Source organism: Eumetopias jubatus, unplaced genomic scaffold (assembly GCF_037043125.1).
Source record: "Eumetopias jubatus isolate StellerSeaLion01/CBP00866 unplaced genomic scaffold, mEumJub1_p1.0 scaffold_3, whole genome shotgun sequence".
NCBI classification, from domain to species: Eukaryota; Metazoa; Chordata; class Mammalia; order Carnivora; family Otariidae; genus Eumetopias; species Eumetopias jubatus.
This window is the reverse complement of record NW_028274809.1, coordinates 55,283,466-55,298,606: the sequence shown is the minus strand read 5'-3', so window position 1 is coordinate 55,298,606 and position 15,141 is coordinate 55,283,466. Positions and strand designations below refer to the sequence as shown.

At 38.6% G+C, this 15,141-nt stretch overlaps 1 protein-coding gene across 1 annotated transcript in view; it reads right to left on the bottom strand.

Annotated features, from left to right (window-relative positions):
- Positions 1 to 15,141, bottom strand: part of PDE11A (phosphodiesterase 11A) — a 376,001-nt gene that overhangs the window by 131,943 nt on the left and 228,917 nt on the right. Inside the window, exon 10 of the mRNA XM_028123415.2 lies at positions 1,220 to 1,270. Within this exon, the coding sequence (XP_027979216.1) occupies positions 1,220 to 1,270 (51 nt within the window). The remainder of the gene's footprint in view (positions 1 to 1,219; positions 1,271 to 15,141) is intronic.

Below are 15,141 nucleotides of genomic sequence, written 5' to 3'. Positions count from 1 at the left end.
CCCTGCCCTTCTGAGCAGTCCCCTCATCCTTATTCTGAGTTTGGAGTCTTCCCTTGTTTCCTTTCCTTATTAGTGTGACTCAACTCTAATGATCTGATTTAGGGATCAGGTCTCTGTGCCATTGTTCCTGGGAAGATGAATGCATCTGCGTGTAAATGAAATGCTTAGAAGAGTAGCCATCACCAAGGGTTATTACTTACAAATTTCACAATACAAAACACTATCTTTCTTACGGTTGTGGTGGCTAACCTGATAATTCTGAACTTCCATGAAAACTTAAAAAGGCAGAGACCAAAGCTTTCAAAGGGGAGGGAAATCAGGTCTCCCACACTCTCATATTTTGACCATGACTGGTTAGAGTGCAGGGGAAGGGACAAGAATTCTGGGTTGCCTTTAAGAGAATGGTGGTGACTGAGGTGAAAAAGAATATCCAGGGCACCTGGCTGACTCAGTTGGTAGAACATATGACTCTTGATCTTGGGGTTGTGAGTTTGAGTCCCATGTTGGGTGTAGAGATTACTTAAAGATACAATCTTAAAAAAAAGATAAAGAATATCTAAGCCTCCTTCACAGACTTATCGTATGTTAGAGCTGGAAGAAGGTCCCACTGAACAGCAGTGAATACCGTGGTTAGGAACTCCAGTTCTGGGGCCAGATTGCCTGGCTATACGCCTTACAATCATTTGACCTTGGCGGTCTACTTAACATCTCCATGCCTCAACTGACTCCTATGTAAAACAGTATGTTCTTCACAGGATTATGAAACTCAAACGAATTATATAGGTAAAATGCTTTGTATTGGGGTCCATAGTAAGCATATGGCAAATGTTAGTTATTATTGTCCTAATCTCTTCCTTATTTTTACAGATGAAAATATACAGATTTTTAAGTGAATAGAAAGTTGGAGGAAAAATGAATGCCAAAGCCAGGTGTCCCGATTCTCACAATATTACACAGATTTTTTTCTAATACCGCACATATTTAACAAATGGAAAGAAATAAATACTGAATCATTTAAATGATCATGAAGGGGATATTTAGTTTATATATAAGTCCCTTTTCCCCTCTACGACTGAAATATTCAAACACACCTTTGCCCAGTTCTTTTCCCTAATACCTAGTGGGCCAGACTGATTCTACAGAGGCAAGTGACAACGGGTCAGAATGTCAAGTGAAGATTAACATTACGTACTAGCAAGGGCACCCTTTGCTTCCTTACCTTAAACTTGTCAACTTCAGCTTTTGAACATGTTGCATGGTATGACAGCACCTGATTCAGAAGAAAAGGAAAAAAAAAACCCTTTAATAACCAGACATGACTGTTTTCTGAAATTCTCCTGGCTTATAATAAACGCAGTTCATTATGTCACCTTGAAAATAGTGGATTTTTTTAATTGAAGTATAATTGACATACAATATCCTGTTAATTTCTGGTATACATCATAGTGATCTGATACTTTTATGCATTACAAAATGATGCCCATGATAAGTCTAGTTACCATCTGTCACCATACATTTATTACAATATTATTGACTGTATTTTTTATGCTGTACATTATATCCCAGGACTTACTTATTTTCTAACTGGAAGTTTGTATCTCTTAATCCCCTTCACCGATTTCATCTGCCCCCCCCCAACCCTTCCCCTTTCTGGTGACCAAAAGTTTATTTCTTGTTTCAATGAGTCTATTTCTGTTTTGTTTCATTTGTTCTTTTCTTTTCTTTGGTTTTTAGAGTCCACATATCAGATGTATGATTTGCAGATATCTTCTTCCATTAAGGAGGTGGCCTTTTGGTTTTGTTGATGGTTTCCTTTGCTATACAGAAGCTCTCCAGCCTGATGTAGCCCCATTTGTTTATTTTAGCTTTTGTTGCCCTTGCCTGAGGAGACTGGTCCAAAAAATTTTTTTTGCTAAGACTGATGTCAAAGAGCTTACTGCCTATGTTTTCTTTTAGGAGTTTTATGGCTTCAAGTCTTACATTCAAATCTTTAATCCAATTTGAATTTATTTTTGTATATGGTGTTAAGACAGTGGTTCAGTTTCACTCTTTTGTGTGTAGCTTGTCCGGTTTTCCCAACACCATTTATTGAAGAGACTGCCTTTTCAACAGGGGTTTTAATGTACATGAAATTTCCAATAACTGTGACACAGATTGTTATCTGTGCAAGTGCAATGGAATCTATTATAAGCTGAATGGAACTGCAGCCCACATTAAAGGCTAAGGATTGATGCTTGGAGGAGCAAGATGGCAGAGGAGTAAGAGACCTAAATTTCATCTGGTCCCAGGAATTCAGCTAGATAGGTATCAAACCATTCTGAACACCTACAAACTCAACAGGAGATTGAAGAAAAGAATAGCAGCAACTCTGAACAGAAAAGCGACCACTTTCTGGAAGGTAGGATGTGCGGAGAAGTGGTCAAGGCGGGGGAAGGGAGCCTCCATCAGCCACCAGGGGCAAGTGATAAGAGCAGCGGAGCACAAAATCAGAACTTTGAGAAGTCAGCTCCACTGAGGGACGTCACTCCAGTGGCTTAAGCGGGGGGTGGAACTCTCGCTGGGACAGTGTGGTCTCAGGACCCTCGGGGTCACAGAAAGACTGGGGGTGCCTGAGTGCAGCAGAGCTCCCACGTATCAGAGCAGGTAAGCCGGCTGCAGAGACGGAGCTGAGGAGTGGGCTCTCAGCTCGGGGTTGCCATAAACTGTGATCTGTGGCACAGTCAGGCCACTGCTCTTCCAGCAGGGACCCAACAAGTGGCAGATCCGGGGAGACTCCCCTTCCTCCCCCAGGAGGAATCTGCTGGGTTTGGAGACTCCACACGGGGTCGTGTGCCAGAGCTATAAATGCTCAGTCATAGGTCGGGTGAGCACGGAGTGTGGCCGGAGACTGCGGAGACAGGAGTGATTGACTGCTTTTCTCTGGGGGCTCACTGAGGAGCAGGGCCCCAAGCTCTCGGCTCCTCCGGGTGGAGATTGGGAGGCCACCATTTTCGGTCCCGTCCTCCAAAGCTGTACGGAAAGCTTGCAGGGAACAAAAGCTCCCGAGAGCAAACCCGAGCAGATTACTTAGCCCAACCCAGCAAGGGCAGGGCAATTCCGCCTCCAGCAAAGACATTTGGGAACCACAGCAACAGGCCCCTTCCCCAGAAGATCAGCAAGAACAGCCAGGCAAGACCAAGTTTACCGATCAATGAGAACGGCTGAACTCAAGCGCTAGGGGAATACTGCACATAAAATTCATGGCTTTTCCCCCATGATTCTTTAGTCTTTCAAAGTTAATTTTTTGAATTTTCTTTTTCTTTTTTTTTTTGAATTTTTCTTTCCCCCTTTTCAGCCATCATCTTATCAATCCCTTTTTAAAAAATCTTTTTTATTTTTCATTTTTAGAGTCATATTCTATCCCTTCATTGTAGTTAACCTTATTTTTGGTATATATATGAGTTGTTCTCTCTTTAAAACTTTGGGATACAGTTTCTTCTAATAGACCAAAATATACCCTAAATCTCTAAGTGTATGATTTTGTTCTAGTCTCCTGCCTGATCACATTCTCTCCCCCCTTTTTATAAAAAAATTTCTCTTCTTTCTTTTTTCAACCAACTTCTTATCAATTCCTTTTATAAAATCTTTCATAATTTTCATCTTTACAGTCATATTCCATCCCTGCATCTTATTTACCCTTATTTTTGTACATATACATTTTTCTTTCTTTAAAATTTTGGGAGGCAGTTTCTTCTAACAGACCAAAATACGTCCCAAATCTAGTGTGTGGCACTGATCTATTCACCAGCCTGATCATATTTGATCATATTCTTTTTTTTTCTTTTTCTTTTTTCTTTCTTTCCCTTTCTTTTCCCCTGGTGATTTGTTTAGTGTATATTTTTCTGGGGTCATTATTACCCTGTTAGCATTTTATCTATTCCCCTCTGGACAAAATGACAAGACGGAAAACTCATCTCAAAAAAAAGAACAAGAGGCAGTACCGACTGCCAGGGACCTAATCAATACGGGCATGAGTAAGATGTTGGGCCTAGAGTTCAGAATGACGATTATAAAGATACTACCTGAGCTTGAAAAAAGCATGGAAGATACTAGAGAAATGCTTTCTGGAGAAATGAACTAAAATCTAAACAAGTCAAAATAAAAAGGGCTATTAATGAGGTACAATAAAAAAATGGAGGCTCTAACTGCTAGGATAAATGGGGCAGAAGAGAGAATTAGTGATATAGAAGACCAAATGATGGAGAATAAGGAGGGCAGAATTTGAGAGGTAACTGATACCATAAGATGAAACAATATTAGAATAATTGGGATCCCAGAAGAAGAAGAAGGAGAGAGAGGGGCAGGAGGTAAATTGGAGCAAATTATAGCAGAGAACTTCCCTAATTTGGGGAAAGAAACAGGCATCAAAATCCAGGAGGCACAGAGAACCCCCTCAAAATCAATAAAAATAGGTCAACACCCCGACATCTAATAGTAAAACTTACAAGTCTCAGAGACAAAGACAAAATCCTGAAAGCAGCTTGGGACAAGAGGTCTGTAACCTACAATGGCAGAAACATTAGATTGGCAAAAGACCTAACCACAGAGACCTGGCAGGCCAGAAAGGACTGGCATGATATATTCAGAGCACTAAACGAGAAAAATATGCAGCCAAGAATACTATATCCAGCTAGGCTGTCATTGAAAATAGAAGGAGAGATAAGAAGCTTCCAGGACAAATAAAAACTGAAAGAATTTGCAAACACGAAACCAGCCCTACAAGAAATATTGAAAGGGGTCCTCTAAGCAAAGAGAGAGCCTAAAAGTAACACAGTCCAGAAAAGAACAGAGACAATATACAATAACAGCCACCTTACAGGCAATACAATGGCACTAACTTCATATCTTTCAATATTTACCCTGAATGTAAATGGGCTAAATGTTCCAATCAAAAGACACAGGGTATCAGATTGGATAAAAAAACAAGACCCATCGATATGCTGTCTGCAAGAGACTCATTTTAGACCCAAAGACACCCCAGATTGAAAGTGAGGGAGTGGAAAACCATTTACCATGCCAATGGACTCCGAAAGGAAGCTGGGGTGGCAATCTTTATATCAGACAAATTAGATTTTAAACCAAAGACTATAATAAGAGATAAGGAAGGACACTATATCCTACTTAAAGGATCTATCCAACAAGAAGATCTAATAATTGTAAATATCTATGCCCTTAACATGGGGGCAGCCAATTATATAAGGCAATTAATAACAAAAGCAAAGAAACACATCAACAACAATACAATAATAGTGGGGACTTTAACACCCCCCTCACTGAAATGGACAGATCATCTAAGCAAAGGATCAACAAGGAAATAAAGACTTTAAATGACACACTGGACCAAATGGACTTCAAAGATATATTCAGAACATTCCATCCCAAAGCAACAGAATACACATTCTTCTCTAGTGCCCATAGAACATTCTCCAGAATAGATCACATCCTAGGTCACAAATCAGGTCTCAACCGGTACCAAAAGATTGGGATCATTCCCTGCATATTTTCGAACCACAATGCTTTGAAACTAGAACTCAGTCACAAGAGGAAAGTCGGAAAGAACTCAAATACATAGAGGCTAAAGAGCATCCTACTAAAGAATGAATGGGTCAACCAGGAAATTAAAGAAGAATTTTAAGAAATTCATGGAAACAAATGAAAATGAAAATACAACTGTTCAAAATCTTTGGGATGCAGCAAAGGCAGTCCTAAGAGGAAAGTATATAGCAATACAAGCCTTTCTCAAGAAACAAGAAAGGTCTGAAATACACAACCTAACCCTACACCTAAAGGAGCTGGAGAAAGAACAGCAAATAAAGCCTAAACCCAGCAGGAGAAGAGAAATAATAAAGATCAGAGCAGAAATCAATGAAATAGAAACCAAAAGAACAGTAGAACAGATCAACGAAACTAGGAGCTGGTTCTTTGAAAGAATTAACAAGACTGATAAACCCCTGGCCAGACTTATCAAAAAGAAAAGAGGAACGACCCAAATAAATAAAATCGTGAATGAAAGAGGAGACATCACAACCAACACCAAAGAAATACAAACAATTATAAGAACATATTATGAGCAACTCTATGCCAGCAAATCAGATAATCTGGAAGAAATGGATGCATTCCTAGAAATGTATCAACTACCAAAACTGAAACAGGAAGAAATAGAAAACCTGAACAGACTCATAACCACTAAGGAAATTGAAGCAGTAATCAAAAATCTCCCAAAAAACAAGAGCCCAGGGCCAGATGGCTTCCTAAGGGAATTCTACCAAACATTTAAAGAAGAATTAATACCTATTCTTCTGAAACTGTTCCAAAAAATAGAAAAGGAAGGAAAACTTCCAAACTCATTTTATGAGGCCAGCATTACCTTGATCCCCAAATCAGACAAAGACCCCATCAAAAAGGAGAATTACAGACCAATACCCCTGATGAACATGGATGCAAAAATTCTCACCAAAATACTAGCCAATAGGATCCAACAGTACATTAAAAAGATTATTCACCACGACCAAGGGGGATTTATTCCTGGGCTGCAAGGTTAGTTCAACATCCACAAAAATCAATGTGATACAATACATTAATAAAAGAAAGAACAAGAACCATATGATCCTCTCAATAGATGCAGAACAAGCATTTGACAAAGTACAGAATCCTTTCTTGATTAAAACTCTTCAGAGTGTAGGGATAGAGGGTACATACCTCAATATCTTAAAAGCCATCTAGAAAAAACCCACAGCGAATATCATTCTCAATGGGGAAAAACTGAGAGCTTTCCCCCTAAGGTCAGGAACATGGCAGGGATGTCTAGTATCACCACTGCTATTCAACATAGTACTAGAAGTCCTAGCCATAGCAATCAGACAACAAAAAGAAATAAAAGGCATCCGAATCAGCAAAGAAGAAATCAAACTCTCACTCTTTGCAGATGATATGATACTTTATGTGGAAAACCCAAAAGACTGCTAGAACTCTTACAGGAATTCAGTAAAGTGGCAGGATATTAAATCAATCCACAGAAATCAGTGGCATTTCTATACACCAACAACAAGACAGAAGAAAGAGAAATTGGAGTCGATCCCATTTACAATTGCACTGAAAACCATAAGATACCTAGGAATAAATCTAACCAAAGAGGCAAAGAATCTGTACTCAGAAAACTATAAAATAGTCATGAAAGAAATTGAGGAAGACACGAAGAAATGGAAAAATGTTCCATGCTCATGGATTGGAAGAACAAATATTGTGAAGATGTCAATGCTACCTAGAGCAATCTACACATTTAATGCAATCCCTATCAAAATACCTTCAACTTTTTTCAAAGAAATGGAACAAATAATCCTAAAATTTGTATGGAACCAGAAAAGACCCTGAATAGCCAGAGGAATGTTGAAAAAGAAAAGCAAAGCTGGTGGCATCACAATTCTGGACTTCAAGCTCTATTACAAAGCTGTCATCATCAAAACAGTGTGGTACTGGCACAAAAACAGACACACAGATCAATGGAACAGAATAGAGAACCCAGAAATGGATCCTCAACTCTATGGTCAACTAATCTTCGACAAAGCAGGAAAGAATGTCCAGTGGAAAAAAGACAGTCTCTTCAACAAATGGTGTTGGGAAAATTGGACAGCCACATACAGAAGAACGAAACTGGACCATTTCCTTACACCACACACAAAAACAGACTCAAAATGGATGAAAGACTTAAATGTGAGACAGGATTCCATCAAAATCCTAGAGGAGAACACAGGCAGCAACCTCTTCCACCTCAGCCTCAGCAACATCTTCCTAGAAACATCGCCAAAGACAAGGGAAGCAAGGGCAAAAATGAACTATTGGGACTTCATCAAGATAAAAAGCTTTTGCAGAGGAAAGGGAACAGTCAACAAAACCAATAGACAACTGACAGAATGGGAGAGGATATTTGCAAATGACATATCAGATAAAGGGCTAGTACCCAAAATCTATAAAGAACTTACAAACTCAACACCCAAAGAACAAATAATCCAATCAAGAAATGGGCAGAAGACATGAACAGACATATTTCCAAAGAAGACATCCAAATGGCCAACAGACACATGAAAAAGTGCTCAACATCGCTCGGCATCAGGGAAATCCAAATCAAAACCTCAATGAGATACCACCTCACACCAGTCAGAATGGCTAAAATTAACAAGTCAGGGAACGACAGATGTTGGCGGGGATGCGGAGAAAGGGGAACCCTCCTACACTGTTGGTGGAAATGCAAGCTGGTGCAGCCACTCTGGAAAACAGTATGGAGGTTCCTCAAAAAGTTGAAAATAGAGCTACCCTATGATCCAGCAGTTGCACTACTGGGTATTTACCCCAAAGATACAAATGTAGTGATCCAAAGGGGTATGTGCACCCTAATGTTTATAGCAGCAATGTCCACAATAGCCAAACTGTGGGAAGAGCCAATGTCCATCAGCAGATGAATGGATAAAGAAGATGTGGTATATATATACAATGGAATAAATGCAGCCATCAAAAAACCCCAAAATCTTGCCATTTGCAATGATGTGGACAGAGCTAGAGGGTATTATGCTAAGTGAAATAAGTCAATCAGAGAAAGACATGTATCCCATGACCTCACTGATATGAGGAATTCTTAATCTCAGGAAACAAACTGAGGGTTGCTGGAGTGGTGGGGGGTGGGAGGGATGGGATGGCTGGGTGATAGACATTGGGGAGGGTATGTGCTATGGTGAGTGCTGTGAATTGTGCAAGACTGATGTATCACAGACCTGTACCTCTGAAACAAATAACATATTATATGTTAAAAAAAAAAGAAGATAGTAGGAAGGGAAAAATGAAGGGGGGGATATTGGAGGGAGAGATGAACTATGAGAGACTATGGACTCAGAGAAACAAACTGAGGGTTCTAGAGGGGAGGGGGGGTGGGGGGAGGGGTTAGCCTGGTGATGGGTATTAAGGAGCGCACGTATTGAATGGAGCACTGGGTGTTATAGGCAAACAATGAATCATGGAACACTACATCAAAAACTAATGATGTAATGTATGGTGATTAACATAATAAAATAAAATTAAAAAAAATAAAGCCTAAGTATTTTATACCACGATGTTTCTATAGGTAGTTATTTTATCAAAGGGACATGGTGTGACTCAAGACCCAGTTACCAAAGGACATGAATACTTGTCCTGTGAAATGCTGTGGAACCTAAATAAATAAAAAGGTTGTGGGTGGTCTGTATGTGTGTGCGTGTGTGTGAACTGTGGCCGACGCTATAGACAGCTGACTCAACTTCCATTTCTGGTCTATTCTCACTTGCTTGTTTTTATTTTATAGAAAAGATTGTATTGATATGCACAACCATCTGTGATGTTTTTTGTAAGAGGATTACATTTCTCTGTCCTACTGATAGACTTAGTGTATGACTAGCTTTAGCCAATGCCATGTGGGGGAAAGTGACAGATACTGTTTTTGAGCAGTCTTCAAGAGCCATCGCATGGTTCTGCCATCGCCTGCTCCCTTCCACCATGGGAAGTGTGTAGCCCCCAGAAGGGCTGCTCTCTCAGCCCGGGTCCCAAAATGAAGAGCGTAGCCACAGCTGATGATGTGTCATGTGAGCCTGAGATCAAGCTCTGTGGTTTATCACCACGTTGTAATTTACTGATTCAGAGGCTTAAAAGTCAAAACTCGAATTCACAGGTTCCCTGCAGCTAGGGGTAATCATGTGGAGTGCATATGTGATGCTCCTCTGGTCAATGACATACAAGTGGGAAGGCTGGGGCTGCATCTTTGCTTTTTCTTCTCTGAAAAACAGCTGTAAGGCTTGGGGGTGCAGCAAAATCTGGTATCTGTGAGGTGACAACTATGAGTGTGAATGACCGCTTGTGATGGGTAGTAGAACAGAATGGGAAAGAGAAATGAGTTTGGCCCTGGACTGCCCTGCCTCAGACTTTTTGTTATGTATGACAAATAAACACACATTTGCTTAAGTCAGTATTGGTATGTTACAAGGCACACACGCACACACAGACACACACACACACAATTTATCTGTTATATGTTTTATGCTACCAATCCCATTCTTTTTTTAAAAAAAGATTTTAATTTTTTATTTGAGAGAGAGAGAGTGATATCACAAGCAGGGGGGAGGGGTAGTGGGAGAAGCAGTTTCCCCACTGAGCAAGGAGCCCAAAGTGGGACTTGATCACAGGACCCTGGGGTCATGACCTGAGCCCAAGGCAGAAGCTTAACCGATTGAGCCACCCAGGCGCCCCGCTACCAATCCCATTCTTAATCTACACAAATTTCAAACAAGTAAGTCTAGGAAATGCTAACTCCCTCTTCAACTACCAACCTTAGACGCTGCATATTTGGTTCTGAAAAGTAGACTAACATGTTTTATTTTGTTAAATGCAGCATTTCCCAAATCTAATTAGCCACAGAACTCCCTTTTAGGTGATATATTAATCTAGTAACATACTAACCTAATAACCTATTGCCCAAAAGCTTTGAGAAAAGCTGATGTGAAGTGTGCACCATCTGTGCGACAGCAGAGGGGCCCCACTGGGGCAGTGTCACAGGTGGAGAACACAGCCTCTGGGGCCAGGTCGCCGGGGCTCCACCACTTCCCAGCTATGGGAGTTTGGACAAGTGGCTCTTTGTTTAATGGTCTAATATTAACACTAAACAGGTATCTCCTGCTGAACATCAGTAATCTATTCTTAAAAATCAGGTTCTACCTGAAAACACCCACAGGGATCCTGTTTTCCATTATTTTTAATTGAAAAAAATTATAATGCATGATAAAACCTACAAGCACTTTCTAAAACTTAATGAAAACACAGTAAAATTAATATGTATGTATGAAACAAAAAATGTTAGGTTATAAGTTGCTTCAAGTGTTTATTTTCTGATAATAACTGAAACAGTCTTAATAAAACATTGCTTTATATTCAGTATTATCTTCTCTCCCATTGTAAGGGCTTTGATCACTCGCTTCTTTTCCCATAGTTTTCTCAACACTTTTTCATCTTTGGGAGGGGACTCATTGTCAGATACTACGAAGCAAAAACAAGAGCTAAATGTTAGCAGTTTGGTAGTGATACATCAGGATGAGTTGCCTTTCTCAGCAGCAGGGACAACTGAGACGCACGGCCTCATTGTTAAATTCTGTGTGGTTCTCAACATGTCTACACATGATTTGGAAGTTCTTTAGACCAAGTCTATCTGGAATGTAAATCAAAATTTTTCCCACACCTCATTTTGTTTTAAAAAAATTATACAGAGTTTTGGGGACATAAATATATTTTTTCCAAAATATAAACAAAGGCACAAAAATGTTGTATTGAGAAAGAAATATGTTCTATGAGGTTTGGTTATTAAAAACCAAGATATTTTCAACTGGGGAAATTCTGTGGTGTGGTCCTGTACCTCACACAGTTCTTGGGAAGGTTAAATGGAATAATACGTGTCAAACACTTGGCACACAATCAACTTACAGCTCTTGTATTAATATTCAATTACATTTCTGTCATATAAATATTTGGCAGAGTATTGTGTCATCTTATTATTATCTTCATTGGCTCATAAGTATTTATAGGTATTTTCAATGCAAAAATGAACAGATTTTGTTCTTTTGGTTCAGTTTTACTATGGTAACTTTAATTTGGATGTCATTTTTTAAAAATTTTATTCTATTATGTTATGTTAGTGATTTTATTAAAATTTCTTACAACTTATAAGTCTCTCTTTGCAGACTTAATATTCAAAATTTGTCTTTACTTTAAAAAATAAAATTCCACAAAAATTCAAGCTGAAATTCAAAATCTTTGCCACCAGGTGGTGCTTAGCCAGGCTTTTGGTATTTAAGGCATACCACCCACTTGCCTTGTTTAAATCAAATTTTCCCACATCCTTTGTTATTTAAAAAAAACAAAAAAGGAGCCATTAATTCCACTTAACTGAAACTATTTGAATCAGTGAAGCAGACAATTATTGCCGATTCAAGACTTTTTGTCCACTTCACACCACTTACCACAGTTGGAGTAATTAGTTAGCTTGTTCATCACCTGCCTCCCCCACTATATTGTCAGCACTCTGAAGGATCAGATCTGGTTTGGGTACCCAGTGGATAACCTGTCCCTAGGAGTGTGCCTGATACTTAGCTGGTACTCAGTAAATATTTGGTGAATCAAGGAATAAAAAATAAAATGACCTTAAAAGAATCTCTCCATTTCCCATAATGCTTCATTGTTTATATTATGAGTGGCCTTAATTGCTATCTTTTCCTCAGTGAAATCATAATACGTCATAGAGCATAAATTGAGCCATGTAAAAGGTTGCCAGATTTAGCAAATAAAAATATAGGATACCCAGTTAAATTTGAATTGCAGATCAACAATCGATATTTGCAAAATTGGGGATGAACTGATACTAAAAATATTATTTGTTGTTAATCTGCAATTCAAATTTAACTGGGTGTCTTGTGTTTTTACCTAGAAACTCTACTTCTACTCTCTGCAAATTAAAAAGGCTAGAAACAAATATGGGAAACTCTAAGCCACAACCCAAAATATTCATGTTCTTCCCCCATCCTCACCCCACAACATCTCCCAGTGACTTTTTTTCCCAGTATTTTATTTGGCAAACCTATCAAATGCCTGGAGTCTAGAATATTTTTAGCAATGCCAAATAACCTCATTAATCTAAGATCTTGTGACAAATCTATGGATGGATGCCATCGAGGGAAATAAAACAAAAGTAATTCCTAATTACTCTTAGCATAGCAAATATTCAAAAAAGAATCATATATATATATATAACCATATAGCACAACTAATGACTAAAGACTAAAGATCAGGGAAATTTCTATAGTTGAGAATAAAACTGAAAGAATTATACACACACACACACACACACACACACACACACACTGACATGGCCTGGAGATTTTTCTTTTTTTTTTTAATTGATTATTTAAGTATAATTGAAATACAATGTTATTTAGTTTCAGGTGTGCAACATATTGATTCAACAATTCTACACATTACTCAAAGCTCACCACACTAAGTATAGTTACCATACAATGTTATTACAATATTACTGACTATGTTCCTTATACTGTACTTTTCATCTCTGTGACTTTTTTATTTTATAACTGGAAGTTTGCATCTCTTAATCCCATTCACCTAGTTTGTCCATCCCCCCACTCCCTTCCGTCTGGCAACCACCAGTTTGTTCTCAATATTTAAGAAAGTGTTTGTTTTTTTTGTTGTTGTTTTTTTTATTCCACATATAAGTGAAATCATATGGTATTTGTCTTTGTCTGGCTTCTTTCATTTAGCATAATACCCTTGAGTTCCATCCATGTTGCAAATGAAGAATTATATATATTTTTAAAGATTTATTTATTTATTTTAGAGAGAGAGAGAGAGCATGACCGGGGTGGGAGGGGCAGAAGGAGAGGGAAAGAGAATCTGAAGTAGACTCCGCACTAAGCTCATAGCCAGAGGTGGGGCTGGATCTCCACCTGAGTGGAAACCAAGAATTGGCCGCTTAACCAACTGGGCCACACAGGCACCCCAAGAATTGTATTTTTTTAACTACTATTGTCAGACCCTCTTGGATAAATGAACACTTCCTCCATGATTCCAGACTCTATTAATTTTATAAGAATTCCATCAACTGTATAGTTCATATCAAAAATCTAGTTATCCATTTTTAAGTAATAACATCTTTGAGTAAAAATGCTTTACTTAGAATGCATTGTAATAGTTTTAAGAAAGAAGCATTTGCAAACCTTAATTATATAAATATTTTCTCTGTGAGGAACATTGTTAGGTTATGAGTTTAGCCATAACATACATACTCCTCAATTTTTTGACAGCTAAATAAAATTTGTATAAAGCTTATGTACAAAAGTAAACAACTGATCCACAGAACACTTGACAAATATTAAACTTTCACAAGAAAATTTCTATCCCAGGTAGATTTATCTTTTATATCTATATTAAAGTAGAAAAATTTTAAAGTAAAAAGTAGTGACTCAGTTTTGTTGGTGAACTCTAACTTGAGAAATCTTAATAGTTCCAAAAATAAGTTACTATTTTCAAAACCCTACCAACTTCAATTAACTTTTGGATTGAATTTGCTCCTAGCAAAACAAAAAAAGGCACAAAAAGCGAGATAAAGCAATCACCAGGCCCATGAACGAGAGTGTAAAGAACTCATGTTTTTGTGTCGAGCTTCTTCAGTGGGAAAACACAATTAATCACCTTTCAAAAGGAAAACAATGAGCTGAGCTATGAAACACGACCGCGGTACCAAGCCTTGCCCTCTGCCTCACGCGGTTCAAGACTAGAGCCAATGCCCGCCTTGAATTCCCAGGAACTGCCCCCGAGTAGCTGACAGCAAATATCTCACATCAGTAGTTTTGAATGTTAATTTATTGTAGACCTGGGCGGTCATTTGCTCCTAAAATGAGAAATGGACCATTACAGATACTAGCTGAGAGGAGCACAAATGTAAAGAACTACTTAACACGGGGGAGGAAGACAGCCCTCCCTGAGGCCGCAAATGCTCGGGCAGAAAGGGACCGCATAAGTATTTACTGAAATGTTTATAACTCTGGTGGCAAAAATGGCACTTGGTGGCACTTAGAAACTAAACATATCAGTTAAGTTAAGCTGATCCAAAGTAAAGTCCCAAATAATTTATGTTGATGAGCTCCAAAGAAAGAAGTTTTGCTAGCAGCCGCAGGTCTCCAGCCAAGGATGATGATGACCCACAAGGAACAGAAAGCCAATTTACTTGGAATGACCTAACAGAAATGCTATCTGAGTGAAGAACCATACTCCAGGATTTCTTAACAACAGGATGACAAACCTCATAGATACTTCCACTGAATGAATGCGTAGAAACAAAGAGATCATCAGTTTCTACTGTCAAGTATTTGAGAAACTACCTGCTTTTTAATGGAATGGAACGTTCACAAAGGGACTCCAGAAACCTGCGTCTGCTATGTGATCTGTTACCATGACCTTCAGAATGTATCTGTGATTAAAAAAATATTTTTAAAGATTTATTTATTTGAGAGAGAGAGAGAGAGAGCG